Here is an 11,718-nt window from a genome sequence, read left to right as displayed (position 1 = left end):
GTCAAACTGGGTCCAAGCTAAGGGGAAACTAAGGAGGTTTCTTTGAGGTTACTGTTCAGTTTTCTCTCCTCTCACACCCATAAAAAAAAACACAGTAAATGCTAGATTCCTGAGGAAGTAACATCCATTTCCTGGTCCGTCAAGCAGCATAAGGAGTGTGCGTGATAAGACGAGGAACCACACCAATGCCACCCGAGTCCACCTCTCACTTCCTTTGTCCCTCCTCCGACTGACTGCCCGTCCGTCCTCAGCCTTTTGCATTTTCATCTTAGAGAAGTGAATCAACCATCGCCGAGGATGGAGCCCAGACCCCCCAAACTACTGCTCCTGCTTCTCACCAGACTCCTGTACTTATGTAAGGACCCAGTGATGTGCTTGCCTCAGAGATATCAATAAGAATAATGTCCTGATTCTCACTTTTTTTTCTGTTTCTCTATTTTTATTCAAACACAGGGCAATGTGCCAGGGGACAGTCATGTAAGTATCACTACATTACACTCTATATTTAACTCTTATTTTCGGGTTATCCGGTCCTTGTTGTATAACAAAAGAAAGATATATTTATCTCAAAGAGTTATTTTCTGCAGTAAAGGAGCATAGTATCATTCTCTCATGTCCTCCTTGGTTGTTCAAAGTATTGAGTTACATCAGTCAAAGTTATTTTTAGTTGTCACAGGTGAAGCTGGGTAATTTTTCAAATGAGACATGAAACATTCAAAAGTTGATTTGAATTAAAAAGCTAATCTTTTTGTTTTCTTATGTCAGTGTTTATCTGAAGCTGTTAGATAAGTGGCTTTGGAGGTAGTCTGCCTCTAAAAGGCAACACAATTCTTACAGAAATTTAGATGAAATGACTTCATGTCAGCTCATTCAAAAGCCAGGTGTCTTAGCTTAGCATGAAAAAGCTTGCGTCAAGGTCTCAAGGTAGTAACTACTACCTGTGAAGCAAGTCATTTCAGACTGAAGTTTGGCAAGACTCGGGGTTATAGGCTTGTTTAGCTTAGCAGAAGTTGAAAGAGAAGATAACAGCTAGCTTGTGTTAAAACCAAAAGCTTGCAAAAACCTCTCTAAAGCCCCTTTTTCACCTCAAGTGTTGTCAGTGTGAGGTTGTGAAAAACCTTTTCAAAATGCAAAAAGATGCTTCTCTGTCTCAAGAAATACATTTGCAACATAGTAACCTCATAAAATAGTAAATTATACATTTTACAAACCTTTTTGGGTGCTTAAGTCGTGATGCTAATCAGACTTTGGCAAAGTCTAGCTAGCTCATATTTAGAATTCAAACATGATAAATGCATCTATTTTCTCATTTAACTCAGCAGTAAAGCAAATTAGAGTATATGCCTCATGTATAACATTTACAGAAATGAATATGAACTGAAGGTTTGTCTTTTTTCTCTACGGAGCTAGCAGCTTTAAGAAAGCTTTAAGAAAGCTAACAGATGAACATGAAGTCAAAACTATTTGTCAGTTTTATTTTCAAGGGGAAGAATTAACTTTCTCCCGATAAAAACGCTCAGTCACTGCCTAAGTCATTGTTTCTCACTGAGCCCAGTGCACAAACTAATGGCAGCACTTTGAGGATGTGGACCACTTGATTGTTTAGTTGCTGTTGTGGCAGGTTACACCGTGTTGTTGTTGCTGGGGGGAGAGAAGCTGGGATAAATCAACACAGCTCTCCCAAAGGGGTAGACAGGGTCAGACACTGTTTGTTAAAGGTTTTCCTTCTTTCAGCAGCTCCTGCTTGCTGAGACTGGTGGCTGGGGAGCGCCTTCTTTTACCTTTATTGTGGAGGGAATAATAGACTCTGACTGTATTCTGTCACTGGCTTGGTCCCCGATGTTGGCTTGAGAACAAAAAAGACAAACAATCCTAAATAACATTGTTTCTCTCTTGTGTTTCTAAATCTTGTGTGATGTTTTGACCTACAGCTTACACTATAGACAACGTTGGCCTTACAATCCAACCCAGCAACACAGTTGTGAGTGGGACACCAGTGACCTTACGCTGCCAGGTCAGCGTCAGCCACGACAACATCCCTCACCTGACTCACACCTTCCTGCTGACTCAAGACGACATTCCCGTCCACTCCTCCACCACCACGGAAGACTCAGTCTTGTATGAACTGAACCCAGCCAGGGCGGCGGACTCTGGAAGTTATGAATGTAGGGTCACAGTCAAGGGAAAAAGCAGAGCCAGCTTCAGCCAGAAACTCGACGTTACAGGTAAAGAACAGGATGACATAATATTTCTCATCGAGCTAGAATCCATTGACCACATTCACAATTCTAATCTGATGCCACTCTGTCACCATGCTCAATTTGGAAAACTCAAATGTTTCCCAGGTTGTAACCAGAGACTGTATAAAACATGGACGTAATATCAGTCACCCATAATATTCTGAAGAGGCATTTTGAAGCCCAACCATAACGGTTGCCATATTGGAATGCTACCTCCACCCAACTTTTAAACAATCTGGCAACATACTGCAGTTGTGGCAGACTTTAATCGATCAATCAATCAATCTTTATTTTTAAAGTGCCAATTCATCGCAAATGTTATCTCGAGACACTTAGCACTTGAGACAGCTAATGTGTATAACCTGTAAAATCTAAAGGACCAACGTAAGTATAAAATGTAATGGCTTCCCCGTTTCTGTCCTGTTGGATTTTCCTCTCCTCAGGCCTACAGACTCCCATTCTTCATTTAAATAAGACAAGACCATATGAGGGCGAGGAGTTCACAGCCAGCTGCAGTGCTCCAGAGGAGAAAGGATCCCTCATCTTCCGGTTCTACCAAAGACTGAGGAGCGGACAGTCAGAGAGACTTAAGCAACTGGCAGCCACTGGGAACTCCTCAGAGACCACGTTGCACCTGAGGGTGGCTAGAGACAGCTTATTGTACTGTGACTATGAAATAAATCTGGTTTCAGGGGCCAGACGCTCCAACCAAAGCAATGAGATTCAAGTCGTAGTCCAAGGTAATGAAATCAAAAGCAGCGATGTCACCAAGAAGAGACAAGTTTGCCTACAAACAAAATAAATATTTACTAGTTTGACTTCTGTCTTGCAGCGCTCTACATTTCTCCAACTGTGAACGTGCTGCCCTCCTCTGATGTTTATGAGGGTGATGTAGTGGAAGTGGTCTGTAAAGTGGTAAGTGAACTGAAGAACATTGAAGTTTTCCTGACAAGGGACAGGAGGATCCTAAAGCAAGCATCGGTCAGCCTCGTTTATCGCTTCACAGCACAGGAGGGCGACTATGGGGAGCTCGTGTGCAAGGCCGAGTGGGGCAATGTGCAAAAGGAAACATATCTACCAATCACTGTCAAAGGCAAGAACTTCAAGTCCTCTTTGAATATGTCTTTCCCAACATGCAGTGCTCTTTAATCTGAAGTTTTTAAGTCTCACTTCACAGAGCTGTTTTCAAAGCCAACCCTTACTCTGGAGCCTATGGACCTCTTCGAAGGAGACCGCTTCAAACTGACCTGCTCTGTCTCCGTATATGTTCCTGAGAAGATCAACAACGAGAGCATGATTTTCTCCATCTACAAAGATAATGTCAAGCTCACAAATGGAGAGACATTCATTTCTGTGGCACACCCTAAAAAAAATGGCAACTACAGCTGCAAAGTCCAAGCTGCTTCTCACAACCACAGTTTTGTCAAAGAAAGCCAAACGGTCGTAGTGAAAGCAAAAGGTGAGTCGTCAAATCCTGTGAATGGTTTATTCCAAGTTATTTATTCCTCTTTGTAATGTTGGTTGGTTCGCAACAATGATGCAGGAATTTCTACAGTAGTGCATAGATTTGGACAATTGCTGATTTGAGATGGTATCATTAGCCCACAGCTAAAATAAGTTGTGTAATAATTTGCTATGTCAATATAGATAAAAAACATATTTTTCAGCCATTAGGTTGGAAAAGTCAATGTAAAGACATTGGGTTGGCAGCAGCAGCTCCATAGCAGTTCTGCAGCTGACCTTGTGTAGACACCATAACAAAGCTGTTTCTGTTATCCATGTCTTGTATTTTTCTGTTGCACGCAGACTAACTGTTGAATAATCTCGTCCTCAGTTCCTGTCTCAGTGCCAAAGCTGAGTGTGCTGGGGGGTACGCTGGTGTTGGGGAAACCCTTCCAGCTGCTCTGTCATAGTGACAGTGGCACTCTACCTGTTGTCTACACCCTGAACTTCCCTCAACAGCAACCTGAGCAAAGGGAGATTAGCAAACCCGGGGAAAGGGCCATCTTCAACTGCACAGCCATCCACAAACAGGCAGACTTAAGCGACATTATTTGCCACGTGAATAACAGTAAACAAAGGCCTGTCGTGGTTGGATTAGGGCAGCAGTTGCTACGTGCAACCAACATCATAGGTGTGTTGGATGCAGGAATGATGACAAAAAAATTCAAATCAACCCAATGTAAACATAACTTAACATACTGTATTATGTTCCCCTCTACAGAGCCAGTGTACGCGCCTATCCTGATCATGCGTCCCAGCGCTGAGGACGTCTCTGAGGGGCAGGACCTGACACTCATCTGTTCTGTGCAAAGAGGGACTCCACCTGTCACCTTCACATGGTACCACACTGAAAGAGAAGCAGCTCTTGATTCTCAGTCCTCCAATAAATTAGCGGGATCTCACAGGATCAACAATGTCAAAGGGGAGCACCGAGGGGGATACTACTGTGAGAGCACCAACCCGGCTAATGAAACCAAGCGGAGTCAAACTGTTACGATTGGAGGTGTGTTTTTCTTATCTGTTTCAGGACGAATAAGGACATTTTAACATGGCTGATTCAGTTGAAAACAATGAATAGGTGCAACATTGAAATTGTGTAGATGTAGTGAATCTGACATTATCTTACAGCTGCTTTATTAATCAACAACTAGTCTATAATGCATTGTCAAAATCTAGAGAGCCAAGGGGCCATATTTTACGAAAAAACAACTTACTGATAACCCATTATCTACTTATAAAAAAACAGTAATGATAGCATTAATTCCTAACTAACATTTATAAGTATAACAGGTTGAAATGTGACAGTCATGAATTCCTAGCTAATGGCAGTGTAAGCTAGCTCAAGGTAATAATAGCTATCAAGCACCAATTTTAGATAACAACAGGAATGCTAGCTAGCAATGGATTGAATGCTAATATTAACTGTTGTTTTCTAGCTAACTATAATCTTAGTTAACCAACGGTAATGTTAATTAGGAGTGGGTTGAATGCTAATGTTAGCTATGGCTAGTTAGCTTTTGGTATGTCCCTCCATGTTTCCACAATTCATTATTTTCCGTAGCGTATCATCAGAAAACGGTAATTAATAATGATCTATAAGATACCCCACATCTACAGCAGTACAAGTCAAAGTCAAAGTCAAAGTCAACTTTATTGTCAATTTAAAACTATGCCAGACATACAGTGGAGTCGAAATTGCGTTTGCCTCCGGCCCACGGTGCAATACGACCAAAATAACGGAGACAAACGCAATTTCGATTCCACTGTATGTCTGGCATATTTTGAAATTGACAATAAAGTTGACTTTGACTTGTACTGCTGTAGATGTGGGCAGTACAAGTCATGATAACGACATGATAACAGTGAGCTTCACACCATATGTGATGTCAGAAAGAAAATGGCTGCCATGTGATTATGGTTGAATTGGCTAACCACTTAGTTGTGGCTAGCCTGCATTGATTAAAGCTGCTAAACAGTCTGTGCAGTCACAAATTCCACTTTTCAGTGAAATGTGGATAATAGAACAATAATCTTTCAAAGACTCATATGTCAACCAGGCTTATGAGTATACTGATTATTTATGACTCAGCGTTTATAGAACAACTTCATAATCATTGAGCTATAATGAGTTTTAAGCACCCTGAGGCAAGCATTAAAAGTATTCAGTAGAAAAATTATATATTTAAGGCGCTGCAATTTGCATTTATTCACACGTTTGGCATCTAGTTTACACATTTAAATTTGTGGAAAGTGCAGGTGTGCAGTCCTGTGAGAACATTTTGACTGCTGTATTTTCTAATTAATAATATCATCATCACAAACCAACTGTTTTGTTTTCTGCAGTGAAGCTGGCAGGATGGAAGCAAGGTCTCATTGCAGTCTTCTGCCTCCTGCTTGTGCTCGCCGTGATCCTTGTTATCGTCTTTAGGAAACGTCTCCTTCAGTTTAAGAGAAGGAGAACTGCTGAGCTGTCAGTGTAAGTTACACTTAAACGATGAAGTCATGTGAGTTACAGGAGGAGAGAGTATGTTGACAACCTTTAGGCTTCCTGTTTTAAGAAGCTGATTGTGTTTTAAATCCATCTCTCCTTAGGAAGTCAGCCGGCACCAAAGTGGAACGGCTGAGCCTCACCCAGGCAGAGGTCAATGAGGCCGCCAATGGTAAAGTCTTTAACACATGACATAAAGCACGCTGTAGTAAACTTATCTATCCATTTCCCTGCAGCAGTAAAGTAGATTTAATCACTAAGACTTCTCTGTGTTTCCCCTCTCTGTCTAGTCACACCAGGCATTATGGGAAAGAGTGTTTGGAGTGAACATGTATCAGGATCTGGTGAGCAGAGTGAATGGACAATTTTTGACCTTTATTCTTGTTCTGTTGTTGTTCTGCCTTTTTCCCTTCCATATAAATACCAAGATAACTCAATTGATTTTACTGAAAGCTCCTTTGAGGAACTTAAGGTTTGAGTTAAGTTGATTATGTTACCATTTGTTTTACAAAGTCTATCCTTTTGCTAATTTTGTCTTTATTTAGGTTGTATTTTCTGACTAAAAAGCTCATCCTGCTGTTTTTAGCATTCAAACATATCGACTTTTGTCTCATCTGACACCTACCCCGTAGCAGCTGTTAGATGTCCATCATAAAATATATCTTAAAATAAAACTTGCAATTGTTATTGTTCTGCAGAGTCAGATGACCAGAATAGTGTGACCTCTCCAGAGAAGCAGGAGCCTCGATACACTGAGGTGCCACCCAGACCGGAAAATCCAACCATAGGTGGGGCTGCGTTTGAATATTTACAGATTTCTTATTTCATATTAAATCTTATTTATGCTGAAAACACTGTCTTAAAGCGCAGATGGCCTAGCGGCTAGGTCGCACCCCACGTACGGAGGCTATAGTCCTCCAAGCGGGTGCCCTGGGTTCAAGTCCGACCATAGGCTCCTTTCCTGCATGTCTTTCCCCACTCTCTCTCACTCCCTGGTTTCTTATACTCTATCCACTGCCCTGTCAAATAAAGGCCCCAAAGATAAATCTCTAAAGAAAAAAAACATTGTCTAAAACATTTTTGCGTCTGTCGTTACAGTTTTGGTGGAATTCGGCCCGGAGACGATGAACAGCGAAGTCCGCAACTCCAAACAGGGTACAATTTACATCCTTCTCTTTCATTCAAATCCCACTTGTCTTTGACAGAGAGAAATTAGGCCACTCAGTTGTGTTTGGAAGGGGGGAAAAAAAAAAGAGCGCCAGGAAACAGGATCAACTCAGACTGTAAACATCTGCATTGTTAGTCAAAGAATGTCCCATTAAAACAGAAGGCCCAGCCGCCAGGTGTCCACTTCCTGCTTTCGTCAGCGAGAGCTTCCTGCTCTAACAATCAGAGCAAACAGTTTCTACATCCGTTAAGACTTAGAGAGAAACACGCTCCATTGTTTGATACTCACAGGGGAAACTTTGTCCATTGTTCACTCATTTAGTCCTAATAGTTCCCAACGGTTTAAATGTCAACTGCATTCACTCCAAAAATGATGCAGCAGAAGTGACGGAAATCACAATTTCAAGCTTGTTTTGTTGCGCCTTGCGGTGTACGTATTAGTGTTAATGTTGGTGACGTGATTAGCTATCAGTTTCCCGGGATGTGGGAGTTCTTCACGGCAGAGCTAATGACTGTTCAAGCCCCCCTTTAATCCTCTCACTCCTTTTGTTTCATGAGCGCGTCCTCTTCTTTTGTTGTTGCAGGTGTTCCAGAGCAGGCTGATGGTGTGAGTAGAAAAATTCACACGTCATTCATACAAGGAATGCACACACTACACACACATGTACACACACACACACTCACACTCTGAATGTGGGAGACGTAATGCAATATACAGAAATCCTGTGGAGTCTGCTTTTATTGTACATTTTATTGTATCCAGGCAACTGAAAGGATCCGCGCTCGATAACATTTTATTTTCTGCTTCATGTATTTGTATGTTTAAATGAAAATTAGGAACTATGTAAGTCAGCTTTGAATAATTTAAGTTCTTTAGTTATTAGAGTATCTTTGCCCGGTACATGCAAACATAGAAAAAGGTTGTCGTCGTTTGCACATCACATAGGTGTTGGGAAACTGCAGAAACAGCTCAACCTCTTTGCCTGTTTCTAGATTGATCGCAAGTTAGGTTGAATCAGCATTTTCAATATGGCCACCACCATTGTTGAGCTTCATAACACTGCTTCAAAAACCAATGAGATCACTGAGACTACGTCCATGTTTTCTACAGTCTACATTCACAACTCGGTCAGTATTATTGCTTCCTTCGTACTTATTGAAGAGTTTGTTCTGCAGGAGTCGGTGGAGTACGCACAGCTGAATCATGACCACGGTCACCACGGTGACCAAGGTAACCATGGTGACAACAGGATCAAGGATGAACACACAGTCAAGACTGACAACAGTGATGACAACAACACAGCTGACCACGAGGAATCAGCCAAGGACCAAACACCAGACTCTTAATTTACCCAAAAGAATATTTATTCCATAATCAATCCGGCGCTTTAAAGCAGCTGGAGTCACGGCAATTACGTACTTTAGTATTTTGGTAAATCTTTCATACTGTACACTCACTCTGAAGTGCAAATAAACAGTTTTTGTAAAGTGTTTCTCTTTTCGTCTCTGGAAGACTCACAGAGACAGGAAGTGTGCTCCGACTAAAGGAAAGACATCAGAGTGTGTGTCCTTCCACTGGTGGCGGCGGTGACAGGATCTGAAGAGGACCAGCCGGGGTCTTTGAAGTGAGCAGAGCAGTGTCGAGCTTTGGAGTTCATTCACCAGCTCTTCCTGCTTCGCTCTGTGACAAGTTAGTTGTTTGAACCACTAGAGGGCAGACGTCAGGTGGCACTGCATGGAAACATAGTGCCACCTGGCTGTGATATGCCCCACTGTGCAGACACACCACCACAGCGTGTCAGTTTCATTTTCCATTATCTAACTTTTAATTACATGATGTAACTTTCAAGGTCTCTGTGCAGCGGATGTGTTCAGAAGGAAAAGCCCTTGAAAAGTCTGATCGAAGAAAGAGATATGGTGTGGGAGATTAATTCTAATGACACGTGTGTACTCAACTTTAAGGGACTACTGCTCAGAATATAATGTAAAGGCCTGCATGTTTGAGCTAAATGTGTTGGATAAGTCTGAAAAAAGTCTTGTTTAATTTATTTTTTATTGAATAATTCAGCCAATAAAATGTTTAGTCAGCCAATAGGGGAACAAATGGTAAAAAAAAAAAAAAAAACCTGTCATTGTGTTGGAAAGCTCACTGTGATTGATTTTTTATATGAAATGAAGCAAGTAGCAGATGATCAAATTAAAGAGGCTTGGACCAGAAAATGTCGGCTTACTTAGCTTTTTTTTAAAATATTGCTTATTGGATGGATTGATGGATGGTCACAGCAGCTTCAAACACAGTCAAGACACAACATGAAAACTGGACAAATAACATTAAGGCACATAAGGAACTGAAAATACTAAAAGCAGTTTCTTAAAAAGAGACTAGACTTCAGGAATGATAAATAAAAGACTTCTCAGAGCTGTCATTAACAACGTTCAGTGTGCAAACGTATCCAGTGTGCAAATCTGTTCCAGTGTATTTATAGATAAATATGAGTACATACAACCGTCCTGCTTACCCTGTCCTCCAGTTCTCCTCACTGCCTCAATTAAGTGTCGATTCTAAGCTTAATGTGATGCTAAAATGCATCCTGGAGCTTAAGAGGTGACGATTTCATGGCCATCAGCCCTGGAGAATTACAGAGTTTGAGGGGACGAGCTGGGGGCTTGTTTTTGTATCTGTTCCCATTGTCTCACTTTCTCCTTTTTTAAACTTACATCACTTACAGATCACAAGCACACAACGCTATCTAAAACATACCTAACAGGCATTACTGAGGGAAGCAGAAGGCCCTAAAGTATGTGGATGCATGTCCGCTTAGGGCTTCCATACTTCTATCTGAGGACTTTTGGTGCATGTCGGCTCTCTTTTCTCTCATGTCCTGTTTTAACGAGTGGAAAAAATCTTTCCTCAAAGATTCTGTTGAAGTGCTTCTCCCTTATTTTCAGTCTTCCCAGATATTACAACTAACTTACTAAAATTGCATAATGCCATTCTCACAGAAACTCTCTCTTTTAATATGATGTCATTGTTTAATTCTTTTATAATTTCAGATAAATTTGCATCTCAAATCTCAAAAATATTTGCATGAAATTGGTCTTTCACATTCCTGCCGATGCTGCATTGGCCCTGAAAATTTGAGGGCGTGCGTTGGGTTTACTCAGTTCACGACTCGGCTGTCGACAGAGTGTGGCTTATGAGGATCTGCGATTTGACAGGAAGCTTTTAGGAGCACTGAACAGCAGATCAAATCCATGTGGGAATCTGTAACACCTGACACCAGAGCTAACACCGACAGCCTGCCACCCACTCACACGCTTTCATCTCCATTCTTAGCACACGCCAATGTATGGACGCACAGTATAGATGAAGTGCTCATCTTCATTATCCGCCCGCCTGCAGGTTGTTCTTCTGCTAGAGCGTGTGTGTGTGTGAGACAATACATAGTAAACGTCTGATCTCTCCGCTGAGCTTTGTTCCCCACTGCGAGCGTGTTAAGTCTTCATGAATGTCTGCAGAGTATGTGGCACCAGGGTGTGGTACCATATTTCCTGGGTTTGCACCATTCCCTCAGGCACGCACACTCCTGTGCACACAGTGATATAATGTTCGCTCCCCCCGGCCTCCACGAGGTCCTCAGAGGCTATCTATGAACAGTTACTGCTTCGGCTCTGGAGTTGCCAAAAGGCAAACTCACCCCAGCACTGAGGATAGAGGTGCATCTCAGACCACTCATGGTTTATTAATCACATTACTAAACCAGGAGGCCCCAGGGAACAGCATATTCTGGCCCAGGGGAACTGATACTTGTGTTACATGTCGGGAGTGTAAGATATTCAGTATCAGAGTTGTTGGAAATAGGCTGTCTGAGTATAATTAAACACCGGGTAGAGAAAAGCATCGCCTGAACTTGCACTACTTTTATTTTTGGACACATTTGAACTACAAAGTCACGTAATGTTCAGACTGGTGCAGTTCAGGGATGAGCCATTTGTGAACGAGTTGGCTGTTTGAAATGACCCTCAGGGATTGGAACAGGGTCACTGAGTTCTCTCTTGTTCTGCCTCTTTATTCCTTTTTTCTACTAATACGAATCAGAAAATGTTGATGATCCTGTCATGTACATGTTGAATACCATCTCTTATGAACCAATTGCAAAGCAGAGCGTACGCTGAACGATTTTCAGGCCATTTCGATTTTTGAGTCCTACAACTGATCATGATCTTCTGACGTTGAAAGATTTTCTGGCATGTTTGAAATTTTGTTTGTACGACTCCACACACTCGTACAGTGAGAGCAGAGCCATGAACTGATTAGCA

At 41.8% G+C, this 11,718-nt stretch overlaps 1 protein-coding gene across 1 annotated transcript; it reads left to right on the top strand.

The window, feature by feature from the left end:
- Positions 1-201: 201 nt before the first annotated feature.
- pecam1a (platelet and endothelial cell adhesion molecule 1a) lies at positions 202-8,889 on the top strand. Its single transcript, XM_020646932.3, has 15 exons — positions 202-355; positions 454-477; positions 1,932-2,225; positions 2,684-2,980; positions 3,073-3,333; positions 3,418-3,699; positions 4,075-4,374; positions 4,465-4,746; positions 6,087-6,219; positions 6,336-6,403; positions 6,522-6,575; positions 6,930-7,019; positions 7,330-7,386; positions 7,983-8,005; positions 8,575-8,889. Exons 1-15 carry the CDS (start codon positions 298-300, stop codon positions 8,743-8,745), a joined length of 2,394 nt encoding a protein of 797 aa, XP_020502588.2. The 5' UTR covers positions 202-297; the 3' UTR covers positions 8,746-8,889.
- Positions 8,890-11,718: the final 2,829 nt, after the last annotated feature.

The sequence above is a fragment of the Labrus bergylta genome, chromosome 16, assembly GCF_963930695.1.
Source record: "Labrus bergylta chromosome 16, fLabBer1.1, whole genome shotgun sequence".
NCBI lineage: Eukaryota > Metazoa > Chordata > Actinopteri > Labriformes > Labridae > Labrus > Labrus bergylta.
Note: the sequence above shows the minus strand (reverse complement) of the source record. Positions and strands in the feature narration are given on the sequence as shown.